This window comes from Oryx dammah, unplaced genomic scaffold, assembly GCF_014754425.2.
Source record: "Oryx dammah isolate SB20612 unplaced genomic scaffold, SCBI_Odam_1.1 HiC_scaffold_8, whole genome shotgun sequence".
Classification (NCBI taxonomy): domain Eukaryota; kingdom Metazoa; phylum Chordata; class Mammalia; order Artiodactyla; family Bovidae; genus Oryx; species Oryx dammah.
In genome coordinates this window covers 5,409,221-5,428,215 of record NW_024070192.1, presented here as the reverse complement: position 1 = coordinate 5,428,215, position 18,995 = coordinate 5,409,221, and the positions used below count along the sequence as shown (strand labels likewise).

Sequence of the window (18,995 nt, the reverse complement as noted above, 5' to 3'; positions counted from 1 at the left end):
GACATGGCGGCAGGATTCCAAGCAGGAGTGCCCAGAGAGCCAGGTGGAAGCTATATCCTTCTGATGACCTAGCCTGGAAAGTCACATAGCATCACTCCGGCATATTCTACTGGTGTACTCAGAGATCCCTCAGATTCAACGGAAGGGGACATGGCCCCCATCTCTCAGTGGGAGGAGTGTCAGTCACAGTGTAAGAGGGGTGTGTTGGATGGGGGTAAATATTGGTGCAGCCAGCTTTTTTAATTGAAGTATAATTGGTGCACAATGTCGTGTTTCAGATGTACAGCAAAGTGATTCACTTATATATGCATATATATATATATGGGCTTCCCTGGTAGCTCAGCTGGTAAAGACTGCCTGCAATGCAGGAGACCCTGGTTCAATTCCTAGATTGGGAAGATCCCCTGGAGAAGGCCGTGGCACCCCACTGCAGTATTCTTGCCTGGGAAATCCCATGGACAGAGGAGCCTGGCAGGCTACAGTCCCTGGGGTTGCAAAGAGCGAGACCTGACTTAGTAGCTGAGGACGAGCACAACATAAATATACACATTCTTTTTTGAAATAAATAAGCCTCTGCTGTTAGAGTCGAAGTCCACTCTGACGCCAGCAGGCAGGTGGGCAATCAAGCCTTCCCACCTGCATCTCTGCTGTTCTCCTCCGGGCTGATGGGTCGTCAGAGCTGGGACCCATGTTCCCCTCTCTATCTGCTGATGGGGTAGACATGCTTCTAAAGTAGCAACATGATGTTGTGTTGACACGTCTGTGCAGGCTCACACACAAGGGCCAGGAAGCTGGCCCCCAGAAGTGCCTTTCACCCCACACCTAAACCCTTGCCACAGTACAGGGCAGGGGGCCAGGGACAGACTCCCGGGTCTGAGTTCAAATCCTGCCTCTGCCCCATCCCAACCATGTACGTGCTATTGGACACGTCAACCAGCGTGTTTCAGAAGGTTTGTGTTTTTTTTCCATTGTAAACTCTTTGAAATAATGACTGACGTCTCCTGGTTGTTGAATGAATCCATTGATTCATGGACATACAGGCTTAAATGGATATAAAGCCCAAAAGCACCAAGCGGAGCACGCCGTCGTGAGGGAGGGGGTGATGGGGCCGCGTGAGGTGGTCCAAACGCGGCGGCTGTTCCCGGTGGCCACCCTGTGTCTGCCCCGCAATTTCCTTGCGCTCCCACCACTCCCCACCCAGGAGCCGGGCAGTCTAGGTTGCTGACCTCCGGTCACTGACCCCTACGTGTGCTCTTCCCTCCCACAGACATGGGGAGCTTCGAGGAGGGCGAGAAGCACCAGAGCGTCTCCCACGGAGAGGCCGCTGTCATCCGTGCCCCGCGCATCTCCAGCTTTCCGCGGCCGCAGGTGACCTGGTTTCGGGACGGCCGCAAGATCCCGCCCAGCAGCCGCATGTGAGCGTCCCCCCATCCCACCCCTGGGGGCGGGTGTGAGAAGCCAGCCCAACCCAGGAGAGGCGACCTGGGGCCACACAGAGCCCCCAGATGCTGAGGATGCAGGGTCCTTTCCACTCTGGGATGGAGCCAGGTGGAGGACATCCCCAGGGAGGGCAGCCGGGTTCCCAGGGGGCCTTTCTGGGAAACCCTGGGCCGAGACTTGGAACTAGGGCAGCTCTCGGCCTTCCTGGGGAATCCCAGGGTGTTGGCCTCTGTTTCTCAGCTGGAGAATAATTCTGCCTCTCAAAGCACTCCAAAGGCTCAAGTTGGCACAGACAGAGGCTCTGTCCCTGTGGCTCCAGGCCAGGGTTCAGGGAGCATAGGCAGGCGCTGGCATCTCCCGGGCAGGGTGGACGGCGCTGGGTGTTTCTGCTGGGCGGGCGGGTGTGTCTGGGTGTCCATCGGTGTGCGCGGCTGTGTGTTCTGGCTGCGGGGAGGAGGGGAGGCCTGGCAGGGAGAGGAACACACGGTCCTTTCAGCACTAACAAGGGCCCTTCTGTGTAGCCCATGTCAGGGGTGGTGGCCGCCAGGCTTGTGGGCAGAGGGATGGAGCCGACACCTCCCAGGAGGGCGGGCGAGGGGTCAAGGGTGGGACACAGTGGCCCTCCTGCCGCGCCCGGGAGACAGCCAGCGGAGGCGTTCCTCTTTAGGACTCCCACTCTCCCCTGCTCCCAGCAGAGGGGGAAGCCCACCCTTGTCCTGGTCCACGTGGGCCACAGGTCCGCTGAGGGCGGAGCCTGTCCGGTCTCTGCAGGAAGCACCAGCCGAGATGGCCAGTTCTTGCCTTCGGGGAGCATGAGGTTCCACGAGAGATGTTATAATCGTGTAACATAGTAACATCCTGGCAAGAGCCGTGGCGGTACGGAGCACCTGTTGTGTTCTCCGACCTCCGCTAGGCACACCGCACATCACCCTCTGCTCCAGGACAGACACGCGCCTCCCAGCGAGAGGGGCTCTGTCTCCTTGACTTTTCGATTGCCGGAGTGAACGTTCAGGAAATATTTGTTGAATGAATGACCCTCACGAGAACCTAATGACGCTGCTGATTTTATCCCCATTTTACAGATGGTAAAGTGAAGGCCCCCAGAGCTTAACTGTTTTGCCAAATCTCACGCAACTGGTTCCAGGCTCGCCAACTCCAGAGTCAGGGCCTTTTTGTATAATGGTTTCAGTGTCTTGTTTAAACTATGTATGTGAAGTGAAAGTCGCTCAGTTGTGTCCGACTCTTTGTGACCCCATGGACTATACGGTCCGTGGAATTCTCCAGGCCAGAATACTGGAGTGGGTTGCCTTTCCCTTCTCCAGGGGATCTTTCCAACCCAGGGATTGAACCCAGGTCTCCCACATTGCAGGTGGATTCTTTACAAGCTGAGCCACAAGGGAAGCCCAAGAACAGTGGAGTGGGTAGCCTATCCCTTCTCCAGCAGGTCTTCCAGACCCAGGAACCAAACTGGGGTCTCCTCCATTGCAGGCAGATTCTTTACCAGCTGAGCTGTGAGGGAAGCCCAGATATGCATGTCTTTGTGTGTTGGGGGCTGTGCTGGGTCTTTATCGCTACACACAGGTTTTCTCTGCTGTTGCTAAGTCGCTTCAGTTGTGTCCGACTCTGTGCCACCCCACAGACGGCAGCCCACCCAGCTCTGCCGTCCCTGGGATTCTCCAGGCAAGAACACTGGAGTGGGTTGCCATTTCCTTCTCCAATGCATGAAAGTGAAAAGTGAAAGTGAAGTCGCTCAGTCATGTCTGACTCTTCACGACCCCATGGACTGCAGCCTACCAGGCTCCTCCATCCATGGGATTTTCCTGGCAAGAGTACTGGAGTGGGGGGCCATTGCCTTCTCCCAGGTTTCCTCTAGTTGCGGGGAAAGGGAGCTACTCTCTGGTTGCGGTGAGAGGGCTTCCCATTGCGATGGTTTCTCTTGTTGCCGAGCACCGTCTTCAGTCGTTGCAGCTCGCGGGCTCAGAAGCTGCGGCACACAGGCTTACCTGCTCCGTGGCATGGGGCATCTTCCCAGACCAGGGACTGAGCCCGTCTCTCCAGCATTGGCAGGCACACTCTTAACTAGCGGACCACCAGAATCAGGATCTTTAATTCTCTTTTGCGTGGAAATTATTTGAGAGCAGGGACAAAGACGTGGGGCTAAACAGGATAAAGTGATTGCACTTGTGGAAAATTGATCTGGTGATTCTCAACCTGGCTACCATCTGAGATCATTTGGCACCATTTAAAATATATTGATCTTTCGATTCTGCCCCTCACGTGCTCTGATTGCACTGAAACAATGTGTATGTACCTAGATGTCGGGATTTTTTAAAAGCTCCCCAGTGATTCCGGCATGCAGCCACAGTTGAGAACCACTCTCCTGGAATGTGTCTGTTACCTCCAGGTACAACAGTGCCGCATAACAAGTAGTCCCAATGGCCTGATGCGATAAGCATGCATTTATCATTCACATCAGCAGATTGGTGAGCTTGGCCTGGCTCTCGCTTGTTTGGGGCTGGCTGATTAGAATGTCTGGGCGAGTCCCTTCTGATCTGCTTGTCCCAGCCTCCAGCCAACTGGCCCTAACATCTCCTCTTGGCAGTCACAGAACCAGCAAAGTCAAGGTTCTGCTGACATCCCATTGGTCAAGGCAAGTCACGCGGTAGAAGTCAGACTAAAGATGCAGGGAAATTAACTCTGCTCTTGAGAGAACTAGAGAGTCACCTGGCGGAGGTGCTGCTACAGAGCAGATGGTCTGGGGGGGACCTCAGGTTCACAGGTGGACCCGTGCTGTGTGTGAGGACCAGGCTCCCTTAGGCCTAGTGAAAGTTCAATAAAAGCCGCGAGTGAGGACCATTAACACAGAGACGAGGTTGAGTCTCAGGAGGGGATCGCCCTGCCACGTGGGTGCTGAGACGGGCAGCAAGTCCGGGCCGCTTCCCGACTCCCTTTTCTGAGCCGATCTCCCATGCCCTCCAACCGACTGGGAGTGGCTGCAGGAATACTGTGCTGAGGAGGACCCGGAAGACTCAGACTCAGCGGGAAGAGCGCCAGCATGGATGAACCACGTGCGCCACTACCACCGGAGGGGCCGAGTGGACATCTGTCTCCGGGGTTTGCCGCATTGGACACAGCTCTTTCTACGACCTCACTCCCATCACCCCTTTCCTGACAGCTTCCCACCTCCTCTGGCCTTTCCTGGCCTCTGCCATCACCCCCCTTTGTTCATTCCCAACAGCCACTGTCACCAGAACAGAACGCCCTCAGGCTGTGTGCATACACACATACACACACCTTCCTGGTCACGCCCACCCCCTCCAGCCCTCCTACCAAACACACACGAGAATACAGGGCATTTTTATCTCAGCAATTACAGCAGATTAATATTCGTAACCCAGAGGAAAGGTCCCTGGAAACAAATCCTCTGGTGTCTGTTTTCCAGAGATACGCATCTGATGAGCGCTATCAGCCGTCGAGGCACAGGGGCTGCGCTATCTACAGAGGACTGCTGTCCCTCCCCGGGGCGGAAGCAGAGATTAGCAGTCACCCTCCACCCCCACCCCTTCCTTGATACTCATTGTTGAAAAGGAGACAAGATTCCTAACAAAGATGCACGCTGAGGGTTTGGGGGCAGGTTCTAGGGTGATTTATTTTACTCTTAATTAAATGATCAATTGCCCCGCACCCCCGGAGCCGGGAAAAAAGGGCTGGCTTCATTGGAGGGAACGGAAGGGTCAATAAGAGAAGCGGGACAGACCCAAGAAATTGAAACCAGGGGAGTGTGGCTGAAGAACGTAACCCAGCCTCTGCTGAGAGGGGAGCCCTTACGTCCACGCCCTGCAAGAATCCTGGCAGCCTCCTTCAGCATGGGTGCCCCTGGGCGAGCCGACTGGAAGCCCTCCTGAGTGCCGCAGGTAGCTGGTGAGCTTTGGAAGTGAGCGACAGGGTCATGCTGGAACCATCTATCAAGGGGATGGTTATCCTGCTGAAGGCTGTGAGCCCGGGGACCTTTCTCAGTAGCCTCTTGCTGAGGGCACACACAGGGCAAGTCAACAGGCCGCTGGCCCTTCGCTGCCCTCTGCTGACTCCGCTCACTGGGAACTCAAACCCAGGCCCCGGGGGTCCTGGACACAGAGCTCTCCTCCAGAGGCAGGCAGAGCCACTCTGGTTGCATCACAGACAGACCCCTAAACCCAGAGAATTAGCACCGTGGAAGTTTATTTCCTGCCAACTTAAAGAGCTTTAGAGCTTCCCTAGTGGCTCAGACAGTAAAGAGTCTGCCTGCGATGCAGGAGACCCAGGCAAAGCCCCGGGGTTGGGAAGACCCCCTGGAGAAGGGCATGGCAACCCAGTCCAGTGTTCTTGCTTGGAGAACCCCACGGACAGAGGGGCCTGGTGGGCTATGCTCCATGGGGCCACAAAGAGTCGGACACGACTGAGCGACTAACACTTTCACTTCCTTTTTTCACCCTAACAGGGTGCTGAGGGGGACATGTGAACTCCAAAAGGCTGTGTCAGAGGCAGGCTGCGGCTTTTGAATCAACCTAAACAGACTCGTGGTGTTGGAGAAGACTTGAGAGTCCCTTGGGCTGCAAGGAGATCCAACCAGTCCATTCTGAAGGAGATCAGCCCTGGGATTTCTTTGGAGGGAATGATGCTAAAGCTGAAACTCCAGTACTTTGACCACCTCATGCAAAGAGTTGACTCATTGGAAAAGACTTTGATGCTGGGAGGGATTGGGGGCAGGAGGAGAAGGGGACGACCGAGGATGAGATGGCTGGATGGCATCACTGACTCGATGGACGTGAGTCTGAGTGAACTCCGGGAGTTGGTGATGGACAGGGAGGCCAGGCGTGCTGCGATTCATGGGGTCGCACACGACTGAGCGACTGAACTGAACTGAAACAGACTCGGGATTAGGCAGCCTTCCTCCCCCGCAGCCTTCACCCACCTCCGCAAGCTGCACTAAAGGACCAGGTCCCTGCAGTGGGTTCCCTGCTCTCCGCTGGGGGCTCTGGGCACGTTCCTGGGGACATGGTCCCCATCCCTGTCCCACTCTGTTGACTTGGAAATATTTCAGCCTGGCGCTGTCCTCTTTCCCATCACCTCACTTGTTGCTGTTCACTCGCTCAGTCGTGTCCGACTCTTTGTGACCCCATAGCCTGCAGCACGCCAGGCTCCCTGTCCTTCACCATCTCCCAGAGCTTGCTCAAACTCATGTCCATTGAGTGGATGATGCCATCCAACCGTCTCATCCTCTGTCGTCCCCTTCTCCTCCTGCCCTCAATCTTTCCCAGCATCGGGGTCTTTTCCAGTAAGTTGGCTCTTCACAGCAGGTGGTCAAAGTATTGGAGCTTCAGCTTCAGCCTCAGTCCTTCCAATGAATATTCAGGGTTGACTTCCTTTAGGATTACCTGGAGGTTAAAAGACCTCTTCAGGAAAAAAAAAAAAAAAAAGGACATCGTTAGGGTTTCCAGGAATTGGAGAGGAAGGCTTAGTCTTCCCACTTCCTGGAGCGCAGCAGGCAATGTAAGTCCCAGCACTGGAATCCCGAAAACCAGAATAGGGGGGACCCTGGCCCAGCCTGGCTGAGAGAGACCAAGCTGGAGAGGCGTTCACGGGGATGTTTATTTGAGAGCCCGTTTAAAAGTCTGTCACATTCATCTAATGGGAGAATTTGAAAAGAATTCAACTGGATTTGTCCTTGTTAAACTAACATTAAGGATGTTTAACAGCTGTCTCGGGCATATCACATTAAAATCCGGAGATAGACTCGACAAACTAATGCTGTTGCTCGTCATCAGGAGGACGAGGGAGAGGAGATGCTGGGCAGAGCCGGCCCGGGCAGGGCTCCTGCCCCCACACCCGGAGGGTGCCCAGCTTCCGCCCGGATAAGCCCTTCACCCAACCTTCGGGATGTGGGGGCTGAGGGGCTGCGCCCCGCTGCCCAGCCGGTTTCCCTTTTCCCTCTCAACCAGCCCTGACAGCCCCTCTTATTGGCTGGATTCAGGGAAAAGGAAATGGAGGTGCTTCCCTGGTGGCTCAGACAGTAAAGAATCGGCCTCGATGCAGAAGACCCAGGTTTGACCCCTGGGTCAGGAAGATTCCCCTGGAGAAGGGAATGACAACCCACTCCAGTAGTCTTGCCTAGAGAATTCTGTAGACGGTGGAGCCTGATGGGCTACAGTCCATGGGAGTCTCAAAGAGTCAGACACGACTGAAGCAACTACCTTCACTTCCTTTTTTCACCCTAAGAGGGGGCTGAGGGGACATGTGAACCCCAGAAGGCTGTGTCAGACGCAGGCTGTGGCTTCTGAATCAGCCTAAACAGATTCAGGATTAGGCTAAGGCAGTGATTCTGGAATGGGTCTGCTCATCTCTAAATGTATTATCATCTCTCATTGTTCATTCATTCTGGGGAATGAATTTCTGTAGTTCTGGACCCTCCTGGTGCAGAGATGACCCAAAAGGGTAGAATTCTGGGAGCTCCGGCCCCTAGCCAGGCCTGGGGTGGACACAGAAAAGCATCGCCTGGACAGTCTCAGACCCCTGGACATGCTCTGTATCTGGTCCCCAGCGCTGGTGAAGTATTTGGATTCTCTGCAAACTAATTATGGCTGGAGTTCAGGCAGTCAGTGGTGCCGGGGGGTGGGCTGGAGAAAGGGCTGGTGGGCACCTGGCTTCGTGTGCCTGCTCGCATCGCGTGCCTGGAGGCCCGCCTGACAGAGGAGTCCTTTTCTGCTTCCCAGAGCCATTACCCTGGAGAACACCCTTGTCATCCTGTCGACCGTGGCGCCCGATGCAGGCCGCTACTACGTGCAGGCTGTAAACGACAAGAACGGGGACAACAAGACGAGCCAGCCCATCACTCTCGCCGTGGAGAGTAAGTCAGCGTGTCATTAAATCTTGGGAATGGGGTTCCCGGGGCTCGTGGGGAAGACGGAATGGCGTGGAGGTGGGGAGGCTGGGAAAGGGCAGGGGAGGAGCCGTCCCGAGGAGGAGGAGGCCCAGCTGTGGTGGAAGTGGGAGCCGGGGAACCAGGAGGGTGCTGAACTCTGGACTCCATCCCCATGAATCTGAGATGGTTTCAGGAGCAAGGACAGTTAGCTTGGCCGTCAGCGGGCCCCCTGGAGACCTGGGGGAGGCATGAAATATTGGGAAAAGTGTGTGCATGAGAGGGTTACAGCCACCCCTGGGGCTCAGGTGCCAGTGGCAAGAGCCCACCAGGAGCTGAGAAGCTTGTTGTTAAAGAAGGGTGCTGACTGCCTGCACTCAGCTGGCACATAAGAGGCACCACTTGCAGTCGGAGCTGAGCCATCCTCGCTGATGGGAACACAGGCTCTCTGCCCAGGCTCCTGCCTCAAAGTGCCCCTGTCCATCGCCAGAGACTGCCCCCGCTCTGCAGGAGAGAGGCAAGCCTCTCCTCAGCGGCAGAGTGCAGAAGGGAGCGAATGGAAAAGGTGACTCCTTGAGTCTCCTTGATGTAGAAGCGTTTGTCTGGCCGAGACCGAAAGCAGGTTTCCTGGCCCTGATGGAGATGCCGGGTGGGGTGGGGTGGGTTGGGGGAGCGGGCGTTCTCCCCGGCCCCGCTAGCCCCGCCATACACACCACCCCTGGGAGGCAGAGGAGGGGTAGGGAGTCACTGAGTCCGTGGGATGGGCCCAGAGCTTCCTGCAGCGGCCGAGCGCCACGCCGCCTGCGGGAGCCAGATGTTCACGTCCTCCACATCTGCACAACTGCTGCTCCACAAGCCAGCTCATTTATCATCCACGGTCCCGCAGGGATGTCCCCACCAGCAGCACGAGAAGGGTGCCAGCCAGCGCAGGACCTTCCCATGTCCTTCCTCTGATCCCAGCCTCTGTCTTCCAGGGCCCAGAAAGCCCAGTTGTTGATGAGTCACTAAGACGTGTCTTTTGCGACCTCAAGTACTGTAGCCTGCCAGGCTTCTCTGTCCTTGGGATGCTCCAGGCAAGGATTCTGGAGCGGGTTGCCATTTCCTCCTCCAGGGGATCTTCTTGACCCAGGGTGAGAATCCACATCTCCTGCGTTGGCAGGTGGATTCTTTACCACCGAGCAACTTGGGAAGCTGCAGAAAGCCCAAAACATTCCCCAGTCCCGACCTGCCTGTGCCTGGGCCTTCTGGCACCTGCAAAACCCCTTCCCATATCTGCAGTGACCCCCCTCCCCCAGACCAGGCCCCTATCTGCCGAGAAAGAGACCTGGATTCGAGGAGCAGAGTTCCAGTCTGCGTGCTGACCCATGAGGGTCACAGGTGTAACTTCTGACATTGACTTGAGCCAGGGTCTTGCTCATCCTGGCATCCTGGGGGCCCAGCCCACAGTCTGAGGCTGCTGTCTCTATGGGAAAAGGAGCCATCAGAGGGGGTGTTTTTCTCCATGTATTTTCCAGTGTTCTGAAAACCTGGAGTCTAATGGAATCGAGCCATTTGGTCCGAGTCAAGGTCAGGCATCTCCCTGGGTGACTCAGTTGACCCTGAGCCCGAGGCTGGAGGCTTCCTCCCCCGACTCAGCTCTGCCTTCCTTTCCCAGCACCAGCCTCCTCCCGGCCTGCCCAGGTGGTGAGGCGGGGGCAGGGGGGTCGTCCGCTCTCTGCCCCCTCCCCCAGCCCTCGGGGGGGCCCACAAGAAACAGGCAGGGTTCCCTCGGCCCTCCCGTGTCTGCCCGAGCCTCCTCACACCATTGTCTGTTTCCTCCCACCCCGTTGCCCCTCGCCCTCTGCTCTCAGGATTTGTGCTGGATTGAGAGCAGAATCAGCTGATTTTCAGCTAATTTCTCCTCCCACGAGTGACTGCACTTCAAATCCTGGTTGTTGTCGCTGACACAAATCCCCCAGCTGCCGGGCCTGCCAGCCAATTTCCTGGGAGCAATTGCGACTTCGCCCACCTCCAGCAGCGTCTCCCTCATCTGTCTCGCCCTCCGCTCCCCACTCCCGCCCCCTCACCCCCTCTCTGCTCAGGGCAGGCAGCCTCTTCGCATCCCTCATCCCTCAGGAAACATCCATGCTCTTTGGAGATGGAGATGGAGAGAGCAAAGGCCAGTGACCCCCAGAGTTGCCCCCTGCCCAGGTGTCAGCCAGGTGACCTCACTCGGACCACCACAGCTCTTGACAAGTTCGTACCTGGCTGGTGGTCCCACTGGGTCCTGATCAGAGCTGTACCATGCAACGGAATTATAATATGAGCCACATATGCAATTTAAAATTTGCCAGTAGCTCACTCTTTCAGAAGGAAAAAGGAATTGGCGAAATTAATTACACTTTATTTAACCCAATATATCCAAAATATTATCAGCTGAACATACCATCAAGATAGAAAATATTAATGAGATACTTTACACTGTTTTTTTTTTAAGTCTTTGAAAATCCGTGTGTATTTTACACTTAAAGCACATCTCCTCAAATTTGGATGCTGGATTTTCATCTGGAATACGTGATCTGTAATTAGATTTCATAAAATGTGCAGCTGGAAAGGTGGGATCGGAAGCCCAAGTTGTTCTGTACATACTTAGAAGTGTTCTAATAACTGACTCGGGGATCTGCTTTTAATTAGATAAAATTCAATCCCCTTCCATAGGGACATCGGTCACTCAAGAGCTCACGGCCCCCTGTGGTTCTCCCCGCACCCCCATGTTGGATAGGGCAGGTCGGCCCCGGGCTCGTGGGCAGCTGGAAGCCGGCCCAGGGCAGAGGGGCAGCTTGTCTCCCTGCCCTCCACCCGCTTGGCCTGTGGTCCAGTCACATGGTCCCTGAGCCGCAGTTTCCTCATCTGGACGCCTGTGGCAAAGCACGGGCTTTCCCGATGGCTCAGCGGGTAAAGAACCCGCCTGCGATGCAGGAGACACAAGAGACGTGGGTCCGACCCCTGGGTTGGGAAGATCCCCTGGAGGAGGAAATAGCAGCGTGCTGTGTTATTCTTGCCTGGAAAATCCCACGGACAGAGGAGCCTGGTGGGCTACAGTCCACAGGCTCACAAAGAGTCGGACACGACTAAGCACGCACGCCCAACCTGATGCTTGTGGCAAAGCATTGTTGGGGGGATTCAGTGAAGTGACGGCGAAGAGTGGGTCAGAGTGGGTGCCCCCACCATACCTATTATCAAAACTGTCCTGGGGCAGCTGGCTGAGACCCAGCTTCACCCCTGAGTGGGGACCCCCCAGCTTCCTCCTGTCCCAGGGCCCCACCCACATCACAAGCTTGCCTGGGAGATGCTGGCGCTTGCTCTGCTTTGCCTGCAGCTCTTCCAGGGGATCCTTGGGGCCCCGTTCACTCCACTGTCCAGAGCGGATGTCCTGCATCCTGTGCCTGCCCCCTCCCCCTGGCCGGCCTCCCAGAGACCTGGAGTCAGCCCACCCCCGGCAAAGGGCCCCTGGCAGTCAGGTGCGCCCTCCCAGGGCGGGTCCACCCGGGCGGTCCCTCTGCTTTCCTGTCACACCGAGAGCCTCCCTTTACACCGCTCCCGCGGGCGGGGCACCATCCGGGCACCGCTGTTCCGTCGTTAACAGCAGTCCCTGGAGGCAGGCTGCTACACCCCTCCACAAGTTACAGATGAGAAAGCTGAGGAAACAGGTGAAGAGGTGAAGCAATTTGCTTCCCGGTGACATTCACTAACGATGCAGAAGGCCGATAATGGGACTAGGTTTCCCTGCCTGCAACACTCAGCCTGTTGGCCACTCCCTGGATGTCTAGAGGCGCACACATCCCCCCTTTTTGGCGAGAAGCACCTGTTGTTGGCTCTTTCGACTCTGCAGAGGTCACCCAGCCCCCGGTCTTCACTCCCAGTCCTGGCCCCTTCCCGCTCCCCTGCTTTCTCAGGCCTCATCCCCGACGACTCCCGGTTAGAAACCCACTTCCTCCACCCTGATTCTCCCTGATGCTCAGGGCTCAGCCCCGCTGACCCCCTCCCTGGCACCTTGAAACCTGAGCTTCTAGAGCCCTCCCTGTCTCACCCAGGTCTCCAGCCTCCTGCTTCCTTCTCCCAGATGATGCGTGGTTCTCAGCCCTTTGTCCCCACCTCTACTGCCTCACACCTGGTGCCTGGGCTTCCCCAAACCCCCTTCCTATCTTCTCCGGGCACATCACCTCCCCACCCCTGGGGAACTCCAGCCTCCTGCTCCTGAAGGGCCCCCTTGAGCACCTTCACGCTGACCTCCCGCCATTGTCTCCAGCCCATCTCCCTTCTTTGAAAACGGGGAGCCCGCAGCACAAGCGAGGAGAGCAGGAGTGTTGAAGGCCGAGCCTAGAGACCATGGCTGTGTGGCCTTGGGGAAGCCCCTTCACTACTCTGAGCCTCAACTGCCTTTTCCCCAGAAAGGACACTATAATACACATATCTCCCAGGGCTGGGGATAAGAATTTTAGGATTTAAGAGTGTTCTCCTCTTGGGCTTAGCATTTCTCTGTAAAGAGGCCCCAGGTCGAAATGCTTTGTCCTCACGTCTGCCGGCCGCTCTGTGCCCGTGTACTCCGTGGGGCCGACTCCCAGCTCCTAGCCCAGTTTGTAAATTTTCAGTAGTCTGGCGCTGATCCGACCTCCCCCAGTCAGATCTGCCTTGCCTCCCCTAGTAGGCATGGAGAACGGCGCTCACCTTGCCACCTGCTCCAGTCTGCTGCATGCTGTCTTTGTTGTTTAGTCTCCCAGTCGTGTCCAGCTCTTTGCAACCCCGTGGACTATACCGAGGCTCCTCTGTCCATGGGATTTCGCAGGCAAGAATACTGGGTTGGGTTGCCTTTTTCTTCTCCAGGGCACCTTCCCAACCCAGGGATCGAATTCACATCTGGATTGGCAGGCAGATTCTTTACCGCTGAGTCACCTGGGAGGCCTGTTGGCCAGAGGAGCCTGGCAGGCTACAGTCCACGGGGTCACAGAGTCGGACACAACTTAGCGACTGAACGACCTCAAGAACCTATCAGTTGTTGGCACTGGGTTAAGAAGGATTCTGAGGACATAACGGGCTCAGCCAGGAGACGCCCTGACGGGTCAGGAGAGGGGGCTGGGGGCATGGCGGCGTGTGGGCCAGGACCCTTACGTCTGCTGGGGGGCGCTCTCCCCCAACCCTTCCTGGCGCTCTGAGGCCACCTGGGCTTGACACCCACCTTTACCTCCAGCTCCCCAGTTCGTCTCACCAGCACCCACACAGGGCCCCCATTCCAGAATGCTCTTCTCCCTTCTGGCTCCCTGAGTCCCTCTCCCGTCACCCAGGCCCTGGAGGCTTTGCTGACCTCCTGAAGCCCTTAGTACCCATGTGCTCTTTCCCTTGGTCACGTGGCCCCCGAGAGTCATGACTTCACCTCCTGGTGGCCTCTGGTCACTTGGTCCAGGCTGAGCTGGGGGTGGGGGGAAGAAGCAAAAAAACCCCACCCCCGCCCCAAGCACAGCAGACAACTCCCCGGAGGAGGGGCTGTCACCTTGTGAGCACCTACTAGGGGCCAGGCACTCTGCACCAGCCCCTGACCAACTTAGCCACGCCCCAGGACCCTCCCTCCAGGCGCCTGTGGCGGGCACCTTTAATCTCATGAACGTCTAAGCGCTGATCTGACTTCCCAGACTGCACGCCAGGGGGACGGAGCCCTGCCCATCTCCCCTGGTGGGGAATCCCTGTGCCTGGCACACAGCCTGGCGCATACTGAGCCCTTGGCCAGAGAAGGTTTGTCGAGCCAGGGGCTGAACCCACAAAACCCTGAGAGGCAGTGACTTCTAACCCCTGTTTTGCAGCTGAGAGAACAGACTTGGGGGGAGGTGAGGAGAGCAGCCAGAGTCGTGCCCAGGATGTCTTCCTGAGCCCCAGGCCCCCCTTTGCTGAATCCGGGAGGGGCCCCTTCCCTCGAGCTGTGCCAGCTGCCACCTGGGCCTGGACAAGGCCCCAGGACCCTCGAGGGGGTGTCAGTATCCTCTTTAACCTCCTGAAGCCAACAAGGCAGCCCCCAGGTCCGGCGGGGCGGGGTGGGGTACCCTCATAATTTTAAATTCCAGGGGCTCTGTTTACCCACCAGGGCCACGGGGCTCTGACTATCTGTCTCTTCCTTGAGCCCCATTAATCTGGGCCTCGGAACCTGTGCGGCCCGGCGTGTCATAAACAACGCAGAGCACACTTTTATGGATTCGGCTATATCAGCAGCTTTCAATCCGATCGCTCTTTATGGCACCTACATGAGGCTTTTATATTGTTGCAATTATTTTGGTTTATACGCTTCCTTTCTTTCCCCCTTCATTTTACTTTATTTTTTACTTTTTATTCCCATTCTGTCAGGGCCTTTCCCAGCAAGGCCTGGGAGGCCCGGCAGGAAAACCTTTTCCCGAGGGCTGATCCGGCGATTTGACTTCCCCATAAAGGATGTACATTTGCCGTTGACCCGGGGCCGTGAGAGTCATTATGGCCTGCCACCTCCGGAGCCTCCTGGACAGGGGCCAACTGGATGGATTTGTAATGAGAGAAAAAGTCCTCCGGGCTTGTATTTTCAGGAGCCAGGGAGCAGGTGTACAGGATGTTGTGGAGTTTCTGCCAGTTCGGGGCTTGGGCTGACCACAAAGAGAAGAGCCTGGCCCCTTCTCAAAACACTCAAAGAATAAAGCAGGAAAGTCTCCCGCCTTTACTGGGCGTCCCTAATGGCTCAGTAGGTAAAGAATCCACCTGTCAATGCAGGAGACACAGGAGATGCGGGTTTGATCCTTGGATCAGAAAGATCCCGTGGAGGAGAAAATGGTAACCCACTCCAGTCTTCTTGCCTGGAGGACCCCATGGACAGAGGAGCCTGGCAGGCTACAGTCCATGGGGTCACAAAGATTTGGGCATGACTGAGCGACTGACACTTTTATTTCGTGTTGTTTTTAGTTAATTTTTCTTGGAGTTTATCGTTGCTTTCCAGTCTTATGTTAGTCTCTGTTGTGCAACAAGGTGGATCAGCCCTGTGTATACATCTCCCCACTTCTTTGGATCTCCTTCCCATTCAGGTGGCCACAGGGCACCGATAGAAGCCCCTGTTTGTACAGCACGTCCTCAGTAGTCTGTTTTATCGTGCTGGACTTTGGGCTCACCCTGACGCAGCAGGACCTCCTAACTTGACCGCACTTGCAAAGCCCCTCTCTGCAAATAAGGGGACATTCACAGCTGTCATGAACATGAACTTGAGGGACAGTATTCAGCCCAGTATGGGGAATTTGCATTCTGGTGGAAGAAGTGGCAAATGAAGAAGCAAGCTGACAAGATGGGGTTGGCTTACTGACAACGTATTGTCCTTGTCACGGCATTTATGCAGCTGGAGGGAAGGATTCTGAAGGCCAAATAAAGCCAGGGCAGGGGATGAGGAGGAGGGCATGGCTGCATTACGGGGGGACGTGGGTTGCATCCTGAGGTCTCCCGTGGGCTCTGCCTGGACGCTGTGCAGAGACCCACCAGCAGAGGAGCATGGAAGGGGGGTGGGTCCCCCAGGGTCAGCGCCTGGAGGCTCAGCTCTGGGGCTGCGGGGCGTCTGCCCACCACCCCCCATTAGGACAAAGGTCTCCCGCAGTGTCCCTCTGGCGGGGGCGGGGCTCAGATGGGATTCCCAGCGTCTGTTCCTCTCCCCAGATGTCGGCGGCCCTGCAGACCCCATCGCTCCAGCCATCATCATTCCTCCCAAGAACACCAGCGTGGTGGCCGGGACCTCGGAGGTGACTATGGAGTGTGTGGCCAATGCCAGGTGGGTCCTGCCTCGGCCCTGCCCCCCCAACCCCAGCGGGCGTCCCTGATGCGGGCTCGGAGGAGACCAGGTGGAATTCACGAAGGTCCAGAAATGTCCCGTGAGGACCCAAAAAGAAGACGGGGTATTTAGCCTGGAGGAGGGGTGACGGGCTGGTGGTCAGAGAGCTGTCGGACGCAAGCAGGGCCCACCCGAGAGGAGCGGATCCCGGCCCAGGACACCTGGGGTTGGTGGGGGGTCCACTCACGTCCGACATCCAGAGCAGCCTGGGGAGTGTCTGCTCGCCTCTGCTGCCGTGGCCTCTTTGTATGAAGGCGTGGACAAGAGGAAAGCTGGACTTTGCTGCTGGTCCAGTGGTTAAGACTCCGCGCTCCCAAAGCAGGGGGCCTGGGCTCCATCCCTGGTCAGGGAACTAGATCCCACATGCTGCAATTAAAGATTCCTGCATGCCGCAACTGAGACCCCGGATGTGCATTTCCGAACTTCTACACTTTCCCATCCACTGACTTACCCTAGACAGGGCAGAGCGGAGGCAGAGAGACACGTGGAAGGGCCAATTTCCGGCTCTCGGGAGCCCTCGAGCACGAGTTATCATGGGGCCAGGTCTCCCCTCACCACAACCCCTGGGGAGCAGGGCATAGTTGTCCCCATTGTACAGATGTGGAAACTGAGGCCCAGATCCCTGAAGGACTAGCCCACACAATGGCCTGCACCTAGGAAGTGTCAGGGGCAGGGCAAACTCAGGCACCTGGCCCCCGACGCCTGCATGCCTCACTACGCCCTGCCCTGCCTCCCGAGCCCCTGGGAGGCTCTGTAGCTGACCGCCTCGTCCCTCGGCCCGTCCAGGCCTCTGATCAAGCTGCACATCATTTGGAAGAAGGACGGGGCGCTGCTGTCCAGCGGCATCAGCGACTACAGCCGCCGGCTCACCATCCCCAACCCCACGGCCAGCGACGCCGGCTACTACGAGTGTGAGGCTGTCCTGCGGAGCAGCAGCGCCCCCTCCGTCATCCGTGGCGCCTACCTGTCCGTGCTGGGTGAGACGGGGTGGGAGTGCTGGAGTCCTCCCGACGTAAAGGGGCGGCACGGGCGGCCCGATCCACAGCCGTGTCAACAGGAGCACGGCTCTGACCCCCTCCCCCCGGTCCTTCCCCCTGCAGAGCCGCCTCAGTTCATCAAGGAGCCAGAGAGACACATCACAGCGGAGATGGAGAAGGTGGTGGACATCCCCTGTCGAGCCAAAGGTAACCTGGTGGCCTGGCTGGAGCGGGGCGAGGTCCCTCCAGACCTTCAACCTCTCCCCTCCCTGACACGGACTTTTCTAAAGTCCACCACCCTCTCACCATTGTGTAAGCAGACACCCCAGGAAGCACACAGGAAAAATTACCGTAATCTTAGGGCTGGAAATCAACCCCGTGTTACCATAACTTGAAGGTTACAAGTGAATCCAAATTACCGTAATTTCAGGACAGGTGACAGACTCAAATTGCCCGTAATGTGAGAGCTGCGATAATGCGGTGTCGTCACGTCAGAACTGCTGGGACGTGGATGTGTCTCTGCCTGGGCTCTGGGCCATTCTGCTTCGTCTCCTCCGACCCTTTCTACTTAACCCCCAGCCCCTCTCCGAGTCCTTGCACCTTTACCGCTTTTCCCATCCTTCTCCTTTGAGTTCAGCTGAGCTAAAAGACACCCCCAAACCAGGGTGCAATCTGGGATAATGGGATGACAGGATGAGCAGAGAGGAGACTCTAACCCTGGTAGGAGGGAGGGCCCCGTGGAGGAGAAGGGGGCACACTGACCCCCGTCCTGACAAAACACGCGAGGAAGACAGTGATTTATTGGACAAACATTTGGTGGGGGGTGGGCTTACCACGATCCCTGGGTGAGGAAGATCCCCTGGAGGAAGGCATGGCGGCCCACTGCAGTATTCTTGCCTGGAGAATCCCATGGACAGAGGAGCCTGACGGGGTGCAGTCCATAGGGGTCCCAAAGAGTCAGACACGACTGAGTATCTGATACTTTGAGCAACATGTGCCGAGACTGTTTTCAGGGCTGGAGAGGCACAGAATGAACCCAAGAGCCAGATCCCTGCTATTACAGAACTGTGCCTTCTCGCGAAGGAGGCAGACAAACCAATAAACAAATAAAGATGCCTTATTTCATTTCATCTAAAATGCCATGGGTTGTAAGATGCCCCATTATTTTATGCGCCACTAAGAAAGAAAAAAGGCTGCCAATTAAATTATGACATGCTGTCGGTTGTAAGACACGTCCTCATCTCAGAGACATTACGATGGGAACAAAGGCGTAGCTCGGAGTGGGTGAAATACGGGTGTCAGGGTTGAAAAGTACGGGAGAAGGAGAAGCAGGCAGGCTGGCGGGCTCGGCGCCGGAGGGTGGCCATTCGAACGGAGCCTGGGGAGCTTTTCCGTGGAAGTCACCTTTGAGCAGAGATGCAGAGGGAGAGTGGGAGGGCCAGGGGATGTGGGGAAGAGGAGCCAGGCTGGGGACACAGCTCGGGCAAGGCTGAGGGGTTAGGAGGAGCTCCCACGCTCCTCCCTGTGCGGACCAGGCAGGACGGGGCTTCCAAAGAAACCCCCATTCCACCTGCGAACCCCTAGACACTGGGCTTGTGCTCACCTGGGTTTGGAAAGGCCAGCTGGAGATTCCCAGACCATACAAAAGACTCCGCTAAATATGCCAGCATAAAATACAGTATGTCCAGCTTTCCCAAGCTGAACTAACCCCGGGAACTTGTAAATTTTCTTGGAATGCCTACTCTATGAGAATTTGAGAATCTAAGAACAACTTTCCCCGCTTCCAAGACCAGTGGTGGCACCTCTGAGAAGGTTCGGGCTTCCC

The 18,995-nt window shown here is 56.7% G+C and overlaps 1 protein-coding gene across 1 annotated transcript in view; it reads left to right on the top strand.

Moving 5' to 3' along the window:
- The window catches only part of SDK2 (sidekick cell adhesion molecule 2), a 161,705-nt gene that overhangs the window by 54,704 nt on the left and 88,006 nt on the right, over window positions 1-18,995 (top strand). The window contains exons 9-13 of the mRNA XM_040244313.1: window positions 1,268-1,415; window positions 8,190-8,323; window positions 16,022-16,133; window positions 16,980-17,170; window positions 17,294-17,377. Coding sequence (XP_040100247.1) covers window positions 1,268-1,415; window positions 8,190-8,323; window positions 16,022-16,133; window positions 16,980-17,170; window positions 17,294-17,377 — 669 coding nt within the window. The remainder of the gene's footprint in view (window positions 1-1,267; window positions 1,416-8,189; window positions 8,324-16,021; window positions 16,134-16,979; window positions 17,171-17,293; window positions 17,378-18,995) is intronic.